This window comes from Maylandia zebra, linkage group LG10, assembly GCF_041146795.1.
Source record: "Maylandia zebra isolate NMK-2024a linkage group LG10, Mzebra_GT3a, whole genome shotgun sequence".
Taxonomy (NCBI): Eukaryota; Metazoa; Chordata; class Actinopteri; order Cichliformes; family Cichlidae; genus Maylandia; species Maylandia zebra.
In genome coordinates, this window is record NC_135176.1 from 24,986,352 (window position 1) to 25,006,778 (window position 20,427).

General features: G+C 39.9%; 2 protein-coding genes across 10 annotated transcripts in view; one reads left to right on the forward strand and one right to left on the reverse strand.

Annotated features, from left to right (window-relative positions):
• The first annotated feature begins 5,382 nt into the window (after positions 1 to 5,382).
• faxdc2 (fatty acid hydroxylase domain containing 2) lies at positions 5,383 to 16,891 on the forward strand. The gene is made up of 9 exons (XM_004561826.4): positions 5,383 to 5,534; positions 6,542 to 6,585; positions 7,960 to 8,057; positions 8,578 to 8,681; positions 9,880 to 10,001; positions 12,636 to 12,841; positions 13,271 to 13,376; positions 14,534 to 14,700; positions 15,852 to 16,891. The coding sequence occupies exons 1-9, from the start codon at positions 5,510 to 5,512 to the stop codon at positions 16,006 to 16,008; spliced, it is 1,029 nt and encodes a 342-aa protein (XP_004561883.1). The 5' UTR covers positions 5,383 to 5,509; the 3' UTR covers positions 16,009 to 16,891.
• A 67-nt stretch (positions 16,892 to 16,958) lies between these two features.
• The window catches only part of larp1 (La ribonucleoprotein 1, translational regulator), a 55,628-nt gene continuing 52,159 nt past the window's right edge, over positions 16,959 to 20,427 (reverse strand). For all 9 annotated transcript variants that reach the window (XM_012922023.4, XM_012922022.3, XM_012922021.3 and 6 more), the window contains one exon: positions 16,959 to 20,293. In XM_012922023.4, the coding sequence (XP_012777477.2) occupies positions 20,069 to 20,293 (225 nt within the window). In that variant the 3' untranslated portion in view covers positions 16,959 to 20,068. The remainder of the gene's footprint in view (positions 20,294 to 20,427) is intronic.

Sequence of the window (20,427 nt, forward strand, 5' to 3'; positions counted from 1 at the left end):
ACCTGAATTCAGGGGTGTAATTTCCAGGGGGGTCCCCCCCCCAAGAAAATTATGAATTATCTTGTGTAAATAGGCTGTTGATTTTCTTTACTCATTTCAGTTATTACCAGCAAAACAGTTGCATGTTTAATCACCTGGAATTTACCCAGATTTATTTATTTTTTTAGACACAGATTTTGACCCCCCCCCCCCCCCCCCCCCCCCCCCCCCCCAATGTTCAGCACAAAGTTACACTGATCAAAGTCAAAGACCAAAGATAAAACACATGTCATCAACAAGTATGAGCTAAATCTTCCTTGCATCTCCTGGTGCTGAGAAAGTTATGCAGCTAATCCGTCGGCAGAAGTCCCAAATAAAATATGGCATTTATTAAAGCATTAATACTCCAACGGTGGAATCCCACCACCATCCACGTGATCTGAATAAAATATTTAAGCTGCAGGAAAAGCATAGAAAAAACCATAAAAACAAACAGATAATGCTGCTGACCACCCTTCTTCCAAAGGTTTATCAGCTGTTTATGTAAGTAGTTAGGCAGGTACCAGAAATCATCTAATACTTCATGACTGTTAAAAACTGTATATGTGCAAATCAAACCTGAAAAAGGGAGATTTAACACAAAAATAAACAAACAAAAAAAGCTGAAGGACATTCAAAGACAGTCAAGGCTGTGCAGGACTCACATCCGATGGATGTGTGCACCATACTGATGCAGTGCGCACAGTTTCTCACCAGAGGTCAGACCTGAGCTGTGTAGTAAATTTGTATCAGCGTGAAAATACGCTGCAGGGACCGGATGAAATCGGACTGACTAGATCTCATTTAGTGCATAAAAATCTAAATCAGACTTAAGATGAGTTTTACAACAAATCTATTGATCCGTCAAAGTCTGCTATGCAGCATTTACAGTGAAACTATTTGACCTAAACTTGTGATGCATACTTCAGTTTTCTGATAAACCAATTAAGTTATTTGTGTGTAATATAATAGAAAAGTACTGAGGATCATGTCTCCTCTTTCCTGTGATTCCCAACCAAAAGAAAGACAGAAATAACAGAAAACATAATATAATAACTAATATTATAATTTTTTAAAAATGCACTGTAAATTTATATTTATTAAATCAGATCCTATGGCTTGAATAAAATTTGGTTACACCATGAAGGTTGGAGTAGAGTGAGTGGAAATGTGTCGCCCCCTCCTGGAGGGTCTGAGTCTGGATCTGAAAGTGTAGGCTGATAATACAAATAAATAATAAATTAATTAAAAAATTTAATCTGCCGAGACTTTCATTTAGTTCTGGCTAACTGATATCAACAGTAAAATACTAAAAGACTACACTGCTGATATAGCACAATGTGTCATGTAATACAGGAACGGAGTCATCCAAAGGAATTAATGCAGTTGCCAATTTCATCAGTACAGGATATCATAAAATGTGTCATAAATGCATTAATTAAACAATTTAGAATCATAGCCAATAGAAGAATAAAACAGCAATAAATCTTCAGACTACAGATGAGAGAAGCTCCTCCGGGATGTAAGAAGAGCGTCACCTCTCTTTCCACATTTTCTACATTTGATCCGCAGAAGTGTTTAAAGCATATATTTTTTACAGTGTGCCGATTGCCTGTTTCACAATGATTGGTGATAATAAAAGGAGCCACATGTTGCTGACAGATCTGAATATCTTCTTGATAAGGGAGTATTAAATGATAACTGCACGAGCAGTTACAGCACGGAAAATAGGGGAAAGTGCATGCACGTGCATCCTGTAGACATTCATGTCATCTCTGTAAAGCTGCAGTGTTGTACATGGAAGTACAGCATTGTGAAGTTTGACCACCCCTCATTTGTTCATATTTTGCTAGAAAATTTTAAAAGATTTAGAGATTTATTGAAAAGAGTGCACATATACATGGAAATGCATATACAGAGAGCTTTGCAACGAGCTTGAAAGTAAATATTTAGTACCTTTATTCTTCGTCACCATCTGACATTTGTTAGGCCGCTTTCTTGTAATTTCTTTATGTAGTGTTTAGGAACAGTTCTCCGGGCTTCTTAAAGGACATCCAAAGCTCTTCTTTGGTTCTTGGCTGCCTCGTGTTCTATTCTCTATCAGCTGCTTCAATAATGTTGAGGTTCGGGCTCTGGGGAGGCCAATCCATGACTGATAGCGTTCCGTTGTGTGTTTTTGGTTTTTCTGCACTGGCAGTGTGTTTGGGATCACTGTCATGCCAATTTTGTAATGTCAATATTAACAGGAGGCCTCATTTTTTTCTAAATGATAAAGCAATGAAAGAAATCTAACAACATGGCTCTTTGGACCTAAATTGTGATGAATAAATGTTTAAAACTGCAGAAAAAGCTCTGGTAGCTCATCACCAGCCTACCCAGTCACAGTCATTCACAGAAAATGTATTATCTATTTATTTATGCATTTATTTATTTATGTTACTGTGGAATCATTGTAAAAACCTGAAATATATAAGTAATTGTTTATCTCATTCATAATTACTTTGGTGCCATGTGAATGATCACGTGGGAGATCTTTATTAGTAGCAAAAGCTGTAAAACTTGTGAAAATACAGTTAAAGGTCTAAAGTTTATGCCTTTCATCACATTTTCCAAAGCCGTGTGGGACAGATTGGAGACAATTACTCTTGTAACTTTCTCCCGACCTCCTCCGTACATGTTGATGTGTTGATCCAAAAATGTTACATTTTGATTCATCACACCGTCAGACCTGCTACCACTGATTTTTAGTCTGGCTCTTTTGTGATTTGCCATACCTCAGCCTTTTCTCACTGTTTCCCTTTCTTAAAAATGGCTTCTTGAAAGCCACCCTCACACTTAGACCATTTCTGGTCTACTAAGGCTTCATTGTAGATTTAGATGGATCTACTGGAGGGTCAGCTGCATCTCTCAGGTCATATTTAGGGCCTTTGCAGGATTTTTTTCTCCATTTTTCAGATACTGTTTATCTATTCCAGATAGTTTTTTTAGGTCTGTCTTTTCCCTTTTTTTGCACTCCACTTGTCCAGTTTCAGCTAATAGTTGTTTGGAAATCACCCTATTGGTACAAAACCACTATTTTATTCCTGTCAAACTGTGTTACCGTTGGTATTTTTCATAGGTTCAACTAAAGAAAGTACAACCAAATCATATAGTAACAAAATGTCTAAAGATAAAATTTAAGATGGGTTCTTGACTAATTTGTTATTATGTCCAGCTATAACACTGGTTCATCCCTTGAGTTTTTTTGTTTGTTTTGTTTTAAGCGATAAGTCTTAAAAAACACTGATATAAGAATTGGATTGAAAAAGCAGCCACAGTCCACAGAAACCAGGTATGCTTTTACTCTACTGGACCTTTGAAAGACCTTCAAAATGCAAGAAAGATTCATCACACCATCACACAAATGCCAGAAAGACTGTTGCACAGAACTGTCCTTCCAAACTGAAGGTTGGACTTTCAGAGTTAAAGCAATACTTTGAGTGATTAGATAACAATATACTTTGCCTTTAGGATATTTTAACTATAACTGGAAGAAACAAAGGGGATAGTTACAGGTGCCGTCGGTGCAAAGCCTTACCTGTTATCTGTGCATTATAGCTTTATTGTTGTTCAGGCGAGGGGTGGAGCAAAGGTACGACCACAGCCACCACAGACTAACGTCTCACCGGCCCTCTGACCATTTTACACAACCAATGGTGAAGCACATTAGGATCAGCAACTCACAGTTTACAGTAGGGAAAGCACAATGTGTACAGCATACAGACCCATAGTGTAGTACAGCATTTTCAGACATACCACTAACCTATTAGGAGATGCTTTCTACAGTAAAACACAGCCATACCATATGTGAATATATTTAATATTTATGCACCATTCTATCAAATACGCTTTTGATGTATAGAACTTCAGACACATTTTCCTAAAATCTCCTTTGGAAATTTAAGCATCTCCACTAGAATGTCAACTGGAACTGCCTGCTGGCGCTGTTAGGAAAGAGCATGGCTCTGAATGAAGAGTTGAAGATTTTAATTCAGTTTGAAAGCACAGCTGAAAGAGTCCCAGGTCTGCGTTCACTGAGCTGTGTGAGCGTGAACGTGGCTGCACTGGTTTTAAATGGTTGGAGTTTTCTTGCATTAATGAAATGTTTGTTTGTTTTTTATGCTTTTTTTTTAAATCATGTGCTCCCATGCCCCTGCAGTTTCTCAGTCATCTTGGTCATGGTCGTCTACAGAGTTCGAACTAAGAAGACAAATGGAAGAAAAATATGTGCTCTTAATTTGCAAATTATTATTGTTTTTGTTCTTGTTAATATTAATTTTTTAAGGGTTTAGGTCAAGTTCAGTTTTTTCCATTTTGGGGGGGATCTTACACATTTAGTTATTTTATTTCATTTTATTTTTTTGTTGAAAGCTAATTGCCAGCCTATTCATTAAAAGCTCTTTTTTTGGATCTTGGCTGCCTTTTGTTCTGTTCTCTGTTAAGATGATCTCACTGTTCAGGTTAAGGTTCAGGTCCGGGCTCTGGGGAGGCCAATCCATGACTGTTGGTGTCCCAGTGTGTGTTTTTCTATCTGGGTATGCTTTTACTCTACTGGACGTGTGTTTGGGATCACTGCAGACTATGGTGAAAATTGAAGCTGCTGACAGTCAGATGCCTTCCAGATGGTATTGCATGTTGTTTTCAAATCTGGGCTTCAGTGAACAGTAGATAGATCAAATGAAATTCCAGATGCATCTCTCAGGTCCTGTGGGCTTTGAGCTTTTCCTGTTTCTTAAGGACATGACTTTCAGATGCTGTTCGTTTGCTGTAAATAGTTTTTGGAGGCTTGCCATTTCTTTTTTTGTCCTCTATTCTTTGAGTTTCCTTGTTTTGAGGACACATCGCACACCATGCTGAAAAATGCATATTGGCGTTTCAGCTAATAATTGTTTGGGAACAACCTTGTGCAGAAATATATTTTTAGCTCGGTTAAACTGTGTTCTTTGGCATTTTTTGCACATTTAACTGAGGAAATGAGAATAAATGATGTGGTTTATGACAAGCTGCTAATAATAAAGTGCAATAAAGATAAATGATCCTGCAGTGAACAGTTATTATCATTAATAATTAATCTGGTGGTTGGTTTCTGTTTTTCTCGGCGAATCCAAATGAAAAACGATTTCCTAAAGACGACAATTTTATCGTGTTGAACAAAGTACGAAAATAAAATATCCAAGGACTCTGACAGCGGTATTCACTTAATGAGACAGCTATCTAATGCATTGGATCACAGCACTGACCGGACTCCGCTGTGGTTTCAACCTTCACCTGGATCTCACGTGGACCGCAGGAAAAAAAACACACCGAGCAGGAAGAAGTCTCGTTTTCCGGGCTTGGGTCAGCTGACCGGGAGTCAGCCAGTGAGAAGTCGCTGGCTGTTGTAAATAAACTGCTTCTTTCCAGAGCTGCTGAACAGCAGTGGCCGGTGCGGGACTGTGAGCAGCGGGCAGACATGTCGGTGGAGACAGCAGCCAGCGGTAAGTCACCGCAGACTTGAAGCGCTAACGTCAGGTCAGGTTTGATCAGCGTGAAAAAGCCATTACTAAAACTGGGCACAGCCGTCTTTTTCCTCACCTGTAGGCCCAGTGATGCATAAGCAAAGGCACCTGGTGCGTTCAGGTACACGCAGTTCAGCTCGCAATATATAAACTCTGTATTACACTCCTGTAAGGTGCACAGCTGAGCATCATCTCAGTTGTATTAACGATTTTTTTTAAATATTTCTTTTTAGGATTACATGCCTGTTAGTTTTAGTTGAATAATGGCGTTATAATAATAATATAGGTCACCATAATTTGCTCGTGATTTAAACTGTGATTAAAAAAAAAAAGTCTGTGAATGATTGCTGTGAAAGTAATTATTAGTTGGATGGATGTTTGTGCTTTTACACCGTTACTGCAAAAAGAGATGGGCCGAGTGGATGTAGGGCAGCCTGATCCCCAAGAATTTCACTAAAAACGTCCACACTCTAATAATAGGATTATATTTAATCCTCCTGTGGTACAAATTTGCACATGCACTCGGATGATTACTCTACAATGGAAAGATACAAAGAAGTTTGAGACAAAAATGTAAATGTTTTTGAGAAATGACAACATTTCAAAGAGAAACTTAATCTCTCAAATGTAATCACAAAAATGTAATAAAAAAAATCTCCTGTTATCAAAGAGTCTTATTTTGAAGGACAGCTGGAGTTAGACCACTTTACTTTTCCAATAAACCTTTTCGCTCTGTAATTAGTTATTTTGAGATGGTACACTTCCTTAGGAGTTTTTGCTTCCAGAATCATAGTTTGATTTTTTCTTCATTTTAAAATGTGCTTCCCTGGCAATTACTGATAGATCATAGTTCCTTACAATAAGCGCCTTGAGGTATCTGTTGTTGTGATTTGGCACTATGTAAATAAAACTGAATTGAAATTGAATTAAATATTTGCTGTAGCATCTACATGTTTTAACTCTTGTATGTAATTTTGTGTTTGCAGGTGCGAGGGAAGCTGAGGAGAGCAGAGGAAGCAGCGGCCGACAGGTAAGAACAGATCGTCCTTGCAGCCAAACACCTTGCTGTTATCACCATTCAACTGAAAAGATTCACAAACGGACAAGGCGGCAACACAATACAGCGAGTCATCGACAACACAGGCACAACCCTCGATCCGTTATACATTACATGACTTTTTTTTCCCTCTTAGCTGTCCGATGTGAATTGCTGGATTACTGCTCATCTGTTTTTGGGGAGGTCGTTGTTATGTGTATGTTATGTAATGTAATTTTGCCAAACAACTGCAGATACTTTGATGCGTGCAAAGCTTCAAATGAAACCTGTCTCATGTTGCCCTACATACACACAGAAGCTGATGTTTGGCAAATCCTTTTAAAAAAATCAAATCTGGATTTCTCACCTTCCCTGTGGGCTAAATACAAGTCAAATTTTAGCTTATTCTATTAGTTTTCTGCATACACTACTTGTTCGTGCATATTTTTCTAAATCACATCTTTAAAGGTTTAATTTTTATTTTTATAGCTGCAGCCTGATGTGTCTAATTAAGAATCTTTCCATCTGACTGCTGTTTTTAAACCGTGACTCCACCGAGACTTGCCCTCTTTGCTGTATGTTGTTGACAACAGGGAAACGATAGCTTAGTTACTCAGTTTTCAGAAAAAATATATGGGTAATAAATGTAGTAAGCAAAAATGTCACAATAAGTGCACAAGGAAGCATGGGTGTATTTGCATCTTCATGATCATGATTGCATCTCTGAAAACGACCAGCTGAGGCGTGAGACCAGCACGGCATTTGTGTGACATTGTTCTCTCTGTTGTCGTGGCTTGGATGAGGGCAGCTGAGGTGAAAAGCTGGCATTTTAGAGAGTCTAGTGAATGTGACATCAATCCTTGGGCTTACTTCCTGCTGAGTGAACTGATCCGCATTTCTCAGTGCAGATGCATTTTGTCAGAGTCATCGTGCACATTTTCTGTGTAAACAGCTATATTTAGACCTTTCTAAACAGGTGTAAAATAGTGTTATCCTTTAACTGAGATGCTCTTTATGATGATTGAAAATGCACTATAAATGTACTGTAATTGCCTAAGTAAAATACACAGAGAGAGTTTTCAGAGTCTGACTGTTTCCCCTCCTGCTGCTTTGCATTCTGGGTTATTAACTTCAGGCAGTTCCTGAAAACCCCACACTCAACAGGAACCACTCAGATCCACAGTGTTCTCGTCCTCCTGGCGAGATAGAGGTTTCAGTAACAGTCTCGCTGTTGTTTTTGAGACATTTCTGTATCAGGAGAGGTTTCTGTGGGGAAATGCTAATATAGCGAAACATCATGAGATTGCATTCTCATCGCCGAAGCAACAGAGGGCTTCACACAACGCTGTTTCTTTTTCTGTCTCCCAGGAGGGCCCCGGAGGACTGTGGGACTCTGTGAAGAAAGCCGGGTTTGTCATTGGATCTGGGATCTTATTCTTGGCTGCGTTCGGGAACTCACTGACATGGTATGTCACATTTGCAAAACAACAGTTTGCCCTGACATAAACTGGAGGAGTGGCATTGCCAGGTTGTTACGTTATGCATAGTAGAAAGAGGCAGGCGCTACATGACAAGGAGTTGGACCCAACAGATGAGAACTGGATGGGAGGAGTGAGAGCAGGATGGTGCAGAGCCAGGACTGGATAGACGAGGACAGGACAGTACATGTTAGGCTGGTAAAGGGTGTAACGAGAACACAGCATTACATGAAATTACAAATTTCATCACCTGAAATTATGTAATGTGTACAAGTATTCAGATTGGAGTCTTTGCTGGACTAGTTGTAGCTGCAGTTGTTTGACACACTGTCCATCCCTGGGTGTTTTTATTGGTGGTTAGATTTTTGTTTGGAGGGGCTGCTGGAAAGGAGAGAGCATGCAAGCACAAGATGTGTAGACAAGTGTGTAACGAATAGTTTCCACAGAGGTTTGTTTAACACGTAGTCAGTTTTGTGAATTTAAAACTGAGCTGTAATTCCTCCTTCAGGCACCTTCAGAGATTCTGGGGAGCTTCGGGAGATTTTTGGCAGAACTTGTGGACCAAGTTGTACGTGGCATACGAGGGCCACGACGCTTCTTTGTTCTTCCTGGGTAAGAAATAAAACCAGAGTGCAACATTGCAAATGACTGTGGATTTGCAAGCACTGCAGACTGCTTTAAACATGCAAATAACTTAAATGACCTCCTTTTGTATCATATCATTTAGGTGGTTTCATCAATGCATAGATTTTTTTCCCCTATATTTTGGACACATAAGGTCACATTAGCCAGCACAGAGGAAAAATCATGTTTGTGGAGCACTAAGAACACATTAGTTCAGATTTCTCACTTGCTGTCTCACAGCGAGCAGCTTTTACACAATAGGTGGTTTACCTCATTCAGATGTTATCTAGAGTATGTAGGACATAGGATGTGTGCTAGGTAGGGTATGTATTTTCAGTTCAGTGTTTTCAGTCCACATAACATCACACTATAATAATAACATCACTATAATAACATTATCAACTATAATATAAGAATTGGGCGACCGTGGTTCAGGGGGTTGGGAAGCTCATCTTGTAACTGGAAGGTTGCCGGTTCGATCCCCTGCTCGTTGTGTCCTTGGGCAAGACACTTCACCTACTGGTGTTGCTCAGAGGTGATGCTAATAATGCGAAAAAAAAGTGATATGGCGGCCTCACTTCTGTCAGTCTGCCCCAGGGCAGCTGTGGCTACAACTGTAGCTTGTGAATGTGAGAGTGAATAGTTGAATTGTAAAGCGCTTTGAGGGTCTCGAAAAGCGCCATATAAATGCAATCCATTATTAATAATAAAAAGACCAGTTATCCAGAATATCAAAGAACTGGATTTGATATTAACTAAATACTATCAAAGCTAAAAACTCAACACACACCACGCATGAATTGATTCCCTTGTTAAGAAAGCTATCTGGACCTGGATTAGGGTGTAATGATATCATCAAGGGAATGTTTCCATTAATTTTAATTAATGAAAATAATAATCTCAGTGAATCATTCCAAAAATCTCCAGATCGAGTGATTAAGTTTTGGATCGACTCCAAAACTGAATCACTCCTCACCGGCTGGAGCAACACCTTTGGTGATATAATTTAATGCAAACAAACAAAAACAGCAGGGTGCACAGTGATGATGTCATTGTGGAAGATTTTGCCATGGATTTAACTTGAAATCTCCTCCTGATGTGTTTGGAGTTGTGCGTAAATGAACGCATAATGAAGGCCCCGGTTGAGTTAAAGGTTCTCTAATAGTTATCTTATTTATCTCCATAGGGACCATGCTTGTTCCCACTCTGGCCTTTTGGGGGTCAAATGCTCTCCTGCTGTGGGTGGACATCACTGGCACACCGTCCTTCATCACCCGCTACCGTATCCAGTTGGACAAGAACAACCCAGTAAGCTTTTTTATTTTTTATTTTGTTTTATCTGCACTGTTACTTGTTTTATTTTTTCATGCCATCTACATAAAATGTACAAGCTTATGATATGATCACATGATATCTTTTTTTTTTAAGTGAATATGAGATTTAAAAATGAAAACAATTACATTTTAATTTTGAGTCCTGCTATTGGGCATGCTGCTGTAGGCCACTGCTCTACTTAAAGATCCACACCATGCGCGTGTGTGCAGATGTGGTTGATAACATCTGCAAACGATGGGGCTCTCCACATGCCCGTCTGACCAAAGTCCTCTAACTGTGTTTGATTAACAGATGTTGTCAGACACCGCAGAGATAAAGAGGGGCATTACTGATAACCAGGGGTTACTGTGAAAAGTGTCCTTGTTAGTGATTGTTTTTCCAGTGCACAAACTGGAGACTCACTTTACCCAAATGAAAAAGACTTCCAGTTTATTGTTTTCCCCCTATTTTCTCTCGTTTTCCCATCAGAGAGTGTGTTATCGCTTCAAAAATCCCTCCTCCTCTGATTTGCATGTACTCAGTGGAATTTGCCGCTGTTACAGCTTGACATATATTTCTGCGGCCCTTAAATTTTATATCTTTAATGATGAGGTAATCTGCGAAAAGCTGCTGTCACAGTGTTTCTCTGTGACTCCGAGCAGAAATACTGCAGGTCAATGATCGAGAATAGCTGTCTGAACTTTGGATCTACTGGTCATAAACAAACCAGGATGTGCTATAATGGAACAAGATTATAAAATTGGGTAAAAGTGCTTGTGTACTTTAAAAAGCAATATAACTGGTTAAGAATGATAAAATTATATGACTTTATCAAGTAATGTAACTGTTTATCTAAATTATCTGATCAATGTGTCAGAGCCCATGTGTAGTGATCACACATTTGCTTTAGAAACTGCTAAATAACAAGTGCATGTCACTGGTGAATGAGAAGAGCTGTAAATTTGAATGTATAGTCACACTATCTCTAAGTGTAGGAACATTTATTTATGTTAAAATTAGCATTTTGTGGAGCTATTTACACTAGATGATAAAAAAATCAATGTAATCTACTATAGGTAAACAGCTAATTCAGCATGATAGTTATCTTAAGGGACTTTATACTATAACGCAAACACCCTGTAGATTATAGGGAACCAATGTTTCCCTTGGCAACAGTGGGGAGAAAAAAAGGCCTTTCTAAATGGAAGAGAGCCACACTCGTGGAGCTATCTGCTGCAGCTGGTTCAAGTAAAGGGAAAAAGATGTCAAATAAAAGAACATTGAGAGAGAAAACAAAGAGCATTCGATAAAGAGTCTGCACAGAAACAAAGTCTGCTGTTCAGAGAGCGTGTGTGCGTGCATGTTATGGAAAACACACAGATGTACAAAAGGTCAGTGTAAGCTTCAGAGACACACTGTTCTCACACTCTGGAAAGTTCATTATGACATGGCATGAGTTTATAACTGGGTTCCAAAGGTTGGAGGTAAAAGGGTAAATTAGCTGATACAGATATCCACTCAAAGACCACTTTATTAGGTACATCTTGCTAGTACTGGGTTGGACCCCAACAGAAAGGCCTCAATTCATCATGACAACAATTCAACAAGGTGCTAGAAGCAGTCTGCAGAGATTTTGGTCCATGCTGACATGATTGCATCACTCATGCACATCCATGATGAAAATCTCATGTTCAATCACATATCCAAAGCTGCTTTATTGGATTTTTAAGATTATTATTAAGATCTGGTGTGGAGGCCATTTGTGATGTGTGTTATCTTGCCGAACGCAGCCATTGGAAGATTGGTACAGTGTGGCCATAAAGGGATGGGCATGGTTGGCAACACTACTCATCTTGCTGATTTGGTACCGAGGCACTCTAAACATGCTGAGAAAATGTCGTCTAGGGCTTTACACCACCACCACCAGCCTGAACCGTTGATACAAGGCGGGATGAATCCATGCTTTCATGCTGTTTACACTGAATTGTGACCCTTCCATCTGCACATTTCTGTAGAAATTCATACCAGGAAATGCTGCTTAATGGATATTTTCTCTTTTTCACACATTCTCTGGAAACCAGTAGATTGGCAGGTTTCAAAACACTTTATGCCTTATTCAAAGTCACTTCAGTCGCCTTTCTTCCTCTTTCTGAGAATGAACTTCTGCAGATCATCTGAACCATGGATAAATGTGTAAATGCACTGAGGCGCTTTCATGTGATTGGCTGATTAGATAAGTGCATTAATGTGGTTGGACGGGTGTACCTAACAGGGTATGTCAGATGAGTATAAAGACTTATTTATAACACACTCTGCAGCATAAACAGAAACAACAGTATGGAAAAGGATAAGACATGAAATAAGAATATATATCAAGTATTAAGTGAAGATGATTAAATATGCATGATAAAGATACAAATAGAAAGAACTGGTCTGACCTTGTTATTGGTCGTCCTTTTAAAGAGAGAAGCTTTCAGTTTTTAATGTTTTCCTCTCTTTATGAAATAAAAAGTGTCTTTCAAATGAACGCAGTGTCATGCCATGTAAATTACATTTGTCAGTGGAAAGGGAAGCTTGGTAGTTTGAATAGTTTTGATACCTCTTTTGACCTCTTCATTTGTCTTCCAGGTGGATCCAGCTAAGCTGCGCCAAGCCTTGAAGTGTGTCCTCTTCAACCACGTGGTAATCTCCGGGGCCATGACTGTGGTTGTTTACTACCTGATGAGCTGGAGAGGAAACCCCTGTGGCCCCGAGCTGCCCACCTTTCACTGGGCCCTGATGGAGCTGGCCGCCTTCGCCATCTTGGAGGAGATTTTCTTCTACTATTCACACAGGTAAAGAACATTTATTTTTTACTTTAAACACCCATGACACATCAAAATGAAACATGCAATCAGTGGATCGTTGGCAGTAGATGACATTTCTTCCTCATTTCAGAGATGGAGGCGATTGTGATGTTAACACTACGCTGATCTGTGTTTCTTTCATGTGCGTGCAGTCACTCTGTTTTATAGTTATATACTGTTTTAATTCACCATGTTAGATTTTTAGCGACAGGACATGGACATTAGGTGCGATCCGTATAAACATTGTTTGTAGACTCACCCTACATAAAGCAATGCAGCCTGCAACATCGTCTATCAGCGTTAATCCGATTTTTCTTATGTGAGCTCAGAGCCTTTGCCAGCGCACAGTACAAACCTTGACGCAGGATAGGGTGCAGTCGTTTTATGCGTTCATTTTGTTTGTTTGATTTTCCTCAGGCTGTTCCACCACCCCAGCCTCTACAAGCATTACCACAAACAGCACCACGATTGGACTGCTCCCATCGGTATTGTCTCCATCTACGCTCATCCTCTGGAGCACGTGGTGAGCCTTCCTCTTTCTCCTACTCAACAAAAAGAAATGAACCGTTTCCCCTGTGAGTGTCAAAGCAGCTGGAACTATCTCACGTAAACAAAACAGATTCTTATTTATACCTTTAGGAATCTGGTCAGACCAGGGGCCTGTTCTTCGTACCTCGCTAAGTAAGTTAGCTGGATTAGATTGTTGACGATTTCGCGTGATCCTGGATCGTTCGGTTCCCCGAAGCTCATCCGGGACTTGCTGTCATAGCAACAGAGCTATGACAAGGTAAACTGTACCTGGGCTTGTTGCAGTGACCTGAAGTTACTAAACTTCATGAGTGTATGCACTCACTCCAAGAACCGTATGATTATAAATATGCATATAAATATGCTAAGATGAGATAGCTGACTTCATCTAACTAGCAAATGTTGTCCAGGCTACGTTGGTGATACAGTTTTTTTTAATGTGTATGATATTTTTGTCATGCGATTTTAAAGCCGGTCCTACAACCGCATCCAAGAATAACATGCAGCTTATCTCAGAACTGTCGGTGAAAATTATTCTTGGAGCTAGGTTTAATTGAGCTGCATTTTAAAGAGGTGGAATTTCACAATTTGTGTATATTTTCTAAGTTCACTATTTTGTCATGTGTTGAGAAAAACACAGATTTAAAAATTACATGGTCTAATATTTACATTTAGCATATAACTGCAACATGCTTTTTTTTTTTTTTTTTAAAGACTCGAAAGGACTTGAAATTCAAAGTTTCAGACTTGTGACTTGACTCGGACTTTTACACCAGTGACTTGAGACTCGACTCTGACTTGCCTGACATTACTTGAGACTTGACTTGAGGATAAAGACTTGAGACTTACTTGAGACTTGCAAAACAATGACTTGGTCCCACCTCTGCCCTGAAGTATCCCTGCTGGCTCAGTGATTGCCACTGTAGTTGATATTTGTGTTAAACAGCAAAAATGGATCAAACGTGCAGATACAGATCACACGTGTACATTTGCTGTAAATCACAGAGACTATTTCATCTTTAAATATGCAAGAGAAGAATAAAAGAAAGAAAGAAGAATTGATAATTCACACCTCAAACTCTCGCAGCACTTTACTTCTGCTAAGGGTAAGTGTGTTTCTGTTAAACGTACTGGATTGTTCTCTGCTGTTAGATCTCCAACTTATTGCCGGTGGTAAGCGGGCCGGTTCTTCTGGGCTCCCACGTATCCACCACCTCCATGTGGTACTGCGTAGCTCTGGTCAGCACCACCATCTCCCACTGCGGATACCACCTTCCTTTCCTGCCTTCTCCTGAGTTCCATGACTTCCACCACCTCAGGTGAGTTTACCTGTCCTGTCTTACGGAGGTCCTGTTCTGTTGTTTTGAAGGTGATATCTTAGAAATGCTGCTTAAAAGTTTCTTTAACTGGTGCAAATGTTCAGTTGGACTCAAACAGGATGTCACACAAAAGTCTGCTGGAGAGAAATAATGATGACTTTGCAAATCCGAAAGGTCAAAGTTCACAGTAACTCGACCGGATGGGAAGGCGGTGATGCTGGTACAGTTATCTTGTTTAGATAAGACCCGTGAAGGCACACAGAACCTTCACGTGTGCAAAGACTCGGGTGAAGCTACTCCAAAAACTTTTACCTCGACGAGATGAAGCTGATAAATGTATAACTTTGAAAAGGCAATGTTATGTACTGCACTTTGTACACAGTGTTACTCATACAGGAGAAAGTAATTATGTACAGTCTGGGAAGTCTTTCCATGTGGCTTAATATGGCATAAGCAAGACACCAGATTAAGTAAAAAATATAGTATCTTGGTGTTTATGCTTGTATGACTGTGTGACTCTGAAATGATTTTTAATAGTTAGTGGGACAGCACTGTAGGAATAATCCACTATCATTGGACAATTAAATCAATGAAAATGTCCCATCAAGAGGAAGACGAGTAACACTGAGTTGGGGAAGATGCCAAATTACAGGAAAATGCACAAGAGTATTTGTTGTGGCATGCACTCTATAGCTGTAATATTGTAAGCAGAGATAATATAATAATACAGAGAATTCCCCAACAATCAGCTGAAACCCTAAGAGCAAGCACCTGGCGACAGTGGGAGCTAGAAACTCCGTTTTAACAGGAAGAAACGTCCTGCAGGACCAGGCGATGACCGGAGGAAGAAATGTTACTGCGTTTCCCCACATTTATAAATTCTATGCAAATGTGAGTTTGCTTCACAAAGCAGAATGTAAAAGCTTCAAATTAGTATCTGAGTTTTCACTTTGATACACAACAGCACTCATTGTGCAGTGCAGTGAGGATGACAAACTGAAGTCCACTATTATTCAGCTTTTTATAAGTTTCCTGTAGTTGAGTTGTTTAAAACTTAAATCTGAATTTGAAAATTATTATTATTGGGGCAATTGTTTCTAATTCTGCTTGGTGGATAACTAACAGTTGCCCTCACTTGTCTCGGTTTTCAGGTTCAATCAGTGTTTTGGCGTTTTCGGCATCCTGGACAGGCTCCACAGCACAGACAGCAAGTTCCGTCAGACCAAACAGTACGAGCGCCACACTCTGCTCACCAGCTTCACCCCGCTGAACGAGAGCATCCCTGACACACAAAAGAAGGGCCAGTGAGGACTGCAACGGTCGAATCTTATGCGGGGATATGTAATTCCCAATCGATCTTAAAAACGTTGATTTTTTTTATATTTTGAATCTTCAGTCAAGTTTGACTGTCAAAGTTCGCCGAGCCTCTGCAGTCACCCACCTGACTTTTATGTGCTAGTGTGTGGTCATTGCACTATAACATACAGATGTGATTTTACTTTTAAGCTCTGTTACCTGTTAATTTTTAACAATAAAAAAAAAAAAGAGAGAAGTCAGGATGGAAACAAGCTTTTCCTTTTTCTTGTCCGTTGTCTTGACATTTGCTTCATTTCACATCTTTGAGTTTAGTCTGAATTACAGTCATCGGTGACTTAAGCTACAGCACATTTGAAGTCTTTCTGTGATTAACGGGGTGAAAACAGGAGTGGACCGCACTCTGCAGTCTCACTATTTGCTGGCACTCGTTCTGAATGCATTTTTACTTGTACCCAACTGTTAAACCGTTTGAGGAAACCACTACAATTACTTGGTTTGGACAACAAATGCTCCCTCGATGGATGTAAAAGAGGCGATATTATCACCGCAAGAGCATGCAAGACAAATGTGAATGTTCCTGTTTGATGTATCTTATTGCAGTTTTAAATGTAATCGTTAATTTCTAATGAATTCTTTAACTTTTTGTAAGTTTAGTAAAAGCACTTTCACCCATTCAGACTCTTCTGTTGCGTTCACTGACCACTGGGACAGACGAGAATCTGTATTCTTTGGCAAATGACAAGCAATTCCTTTGCACTTTGCATATCTGTGGCACTTATACTTTCAGAATATCAATGTCTTTTTGGATTACCAAAAAAGTGATTAATACAAATGTAACAAATGTTCTGATAGAACTGTTTAATATTAAAGTATTAAAAAAAAAGCATGTGGTCTTTCTGTGGGTTTCATAGACAATAGGAATGATCACATGACACCTGGTGTTTGAGGTTTTTTTGTGCGTTTTGTGGGTTTTTTTCTTTATTAAAGGAAAAGCATAATTACTACAAATTACAAATAACACTAATAGCGAATCACGTCAGCCTACAAAGCAGATATTATGAATATTAAATGTTATAATACAAGATCTCATTCAAGTATTTTACATTTTTCCATTTTATATATTTTTTTGTTCCTTTTTTCCTCGTTTTCATCTTTTTTTTCCTCATGACAAGCCTAGGATACTGTAATGTAATGAACTATTGATGTTCATATACAGTTATTTCTTATTCATATGGCTTTATGGAATTTTGTCCTCCCAGTCTCCAGCCATCATAACCAGCCATATTCCTCTGAGCGACATCACATCTTGCTCAGTTTCCTCTCTTCCTTCCATACGTCCATCTTTTATCCCGCACAGCTGGGAACTCTGACCAGCTGAACAGGCAGCGCCCCCTAGAGTTTATATGGACAGCAGCAGTTCAATGCCGATAGAGATGGATGAAAACTCCCAAAGCACCTGAATCCCCTCAAATGTCCCGAGACGAGTGATGATCACATCAAAGGCTTTGCCGGCTTTGGGAAATGAGTTTTCATTTCTGAATTATTTCATAGCTCATTTTTTTCCTCCTCTCCAGTAAACACTTTGATGTTTCAACTGAAACTGATCCAAATCTCCCTGAAGATAAAAGATTAAAGGGGAGGGTGGGCAAAAAAAAAAATAAAAAGCAAGTACAGCTTCACTTTGCATTTAAATACAACTCTAAATTTAAGAGGAAGAAACTGAACAACATAACACTGACAGGACAATGTGACATCCACCTCTGGGCCCCCCCCAAAAAAAAAGAAAGACAGGCACAGGTGTCTGATGCAGTTTCAAACTGAAGTTATGACTGGAGCAAACATTAGCTACAAGCACTCAGTAGGTCAGCAGGAAACACTTCTTCCCACATGTCTATTTGCACATGTGCATTTTTTTTTTATAATTTCTTTTAACTAGAATTTGATGAACTTCTGGTTGAGTTCAAACCCAAAAATCAAAGAATTTTCTTCAGTTTTTTTAGACTTTGCATACATTCTAATTGTAGAAAAACTGAAGGCTGCATAAAAGAGTAATATTAGAGATGTTTCTCTCATCTTCACTAAAAAGAAAATATCAAATCAACTGATTTCAACATGAAACACTAGAAGCTTACACATTATTTTTCGTTTTAAACATTGAAGACCCGTTGACGCCCTGATGTCAACTTTCCCTTTTGCGATGTGAGCTACGTTCCCATTTCTGTTTTTATATCAGCCTGACACAGAGCGCTCCTCCAGCATTACAACACTACAAACACTGCAAATTGAAATTAAAATGCATTAAAGATAAATCATGAGACCATTAAAAAAAAAAAAAGTTAGAGTACGTACACATGTAAGGCAAATATATATCTGTACTATAGACAATAAAACAAGAGGTGGGGAGCTGTTATCTTTTCTGTTCATCTCTCAAATTTCACATTTACACTCGTGGAGGAAGAGTCGCTCTTCTGCTTGATATCATCAGATTTAATAGTCCTGTACGAAGAGTGACGACTCAACAGGTTGTGAACAAACAATCCAGTCCACAGTGAGGCAAGACGTCGAGCGGTGCGTTTTCTACTGAGCGTGCCCACGCTGCTACATCAGTACCTGCCTGTCCGTGTTTTTGCCTGCACCTTACGTTTGGATCCGTGTGAGAACCAGGAAGCGGTGGCGGGCAGCTCGCTGAACGTCTTAGCATCGTTAGTGTCTCCACCCAAAGCACCTGCGTCACAGGACGACGGTCCTCTTTGTAACCATCGCCTCTTCAAGTAATCCAGATTGTAATGATTTCCAGTCCTGTAGCGTCACTGATGATCAACTGATGGATGGATGGATGGATGGACAAACGGATGGATGCAGCTCATCTGACGGGAAGGTGGAGGACGACAGAAAGTCAGGTAGCACCCAAAGGGAGATCAACCCCAACTCTCCATCACGTTTAAGTGTTTTATTTTATTTTTTTCGCGAGGGGTGGGGCGCTGACAAACTTTCACCAGGTTGACGTGTTTCAGCACAAAAAGCCACAACTTGCAATCACAGCGATGAATTACAGGACTTGTAACAGACCAAATGACACTTGGAAGACAGATGAAAGGGGACTGAGGGGGATGGAAAATAAATTTGGCAGAGAGCACCAACTAGTGGCCTCAGCTGGAAATGGTGGTGAGATATATGGGTGACTGATGCTGTACAATCGACAATAAGGTGGCGGGCACAACTTAGAAGCAGTAAAACCATTAAAATAAGGCAACTTTCAATGATCTTGTCCATAGCAAGGGGTTGATGCAAGTCTCTCTCTTTTTTTTTTCTTTTTTTTTTTAATCATTTGCTTCCTTAAATATTTTCCCCCTCCAATGTGCAGCCATAAGGTAAATTATTTTTTTCATATATTAGCCCTTTGAAAACTCTCAGGGCGCTGCGGATGAAAAAGTTAGTTGCTCGGTTCTAACCACTTTGGTCCGACTGGATGTCAAAGAGCAGTACGGCCTCCAGCGGGCCGTTACTGGGGCTTGTTTTTGCGTTTTTTTTAGATGCTCAGTCTTGTTCAAACTATTTCCACATCTCAAATTCCACTTCGTGCTGAAGAAATAGTCATCATTAATCTGAGATTTGGATGAGGGATCAAAGATCTTTCAACCAGCAGGACAGTGACGATCAAAGAGGGTCCCAGAGACAGGGAGGGAGGGGCCAAAAACAAGGAGGGAAGAAAAAATTTTTTTTTTCCAGAATGTTAAACCTAAACCATCCGGCGAAGGTCTGCACAAGTGTTTTGCAATGGATGGGTTTGTCGACCCATCCATTGCTTGCCTCATTAAGACAAAAAGTTCAGAAACCTTAGCAGTGATCAATAAACCGAGGCATATTATTTATTGTCTCTCTTATTTATCAAACCTTTCACAGGCGCAAAAACAAGGGGAAAAAAAAGAAAAAAGATATCACATGCTTGAAATGAAGAGCTGGATGCCCCTCCCCCTCCTGTGGCGCAGAGAGAACCGGCGACTTGCAGACTTGGTTAATTTAGTCTGTGTGGGCCAGTGTGTTTGTGGAGTTACTTCAGTGTTTTGGCATTTGATGCGGGATCAGCAGTGGGAGCCGGGGCTTTGTGGCTGGTAGGTTTGGCATCATCCTTGGCTGTGGGAACCTGGGTGGTGGTGGCGTGGGTGGGGCCTGAGCTGGCCTGACTGTGGGGACGGCTGGAGGGCTGAGAGGGGTGCCGGCGGCGACCATCCCCACTGGACGAGTGTCTTCGGCGACTTCCTTCCTCCATAGGCGGCTAGAAGCAGAAATAATCGTGTTAGATAACACGCCTAAGGCAACAACATGCTGCGCTTCAAAAAACCCTTTAAGCTCTTATTGATACAAACAGGAGAAAACTTGAAGCACGTAAACTCCTGATAAAACAGATAA

Excerpts from the sequence above, each read along its gene's own strand:
- faxdc2 (XM_004561826.4), top strand. The coding sequence starts at position 5,510 with ATGTCGGTGGAGACAGCAGCCAGCG. Across the intron at positions 8,058-8,577 it reads TTCGGGAACTCACTGACATG|GCACCTTCAGAGATTCTGGG; the intron begins GTATGTCACATT and ends TTCCTCCTTCAG. Across the intron at positions 8,682-9,879 it reads CGCTTCTTTGTTCTTCCTGG|GGACCATGCTTGTTCCCACT; the intron begins GTAAGAAATAAA and ends TTATCTCCATAG.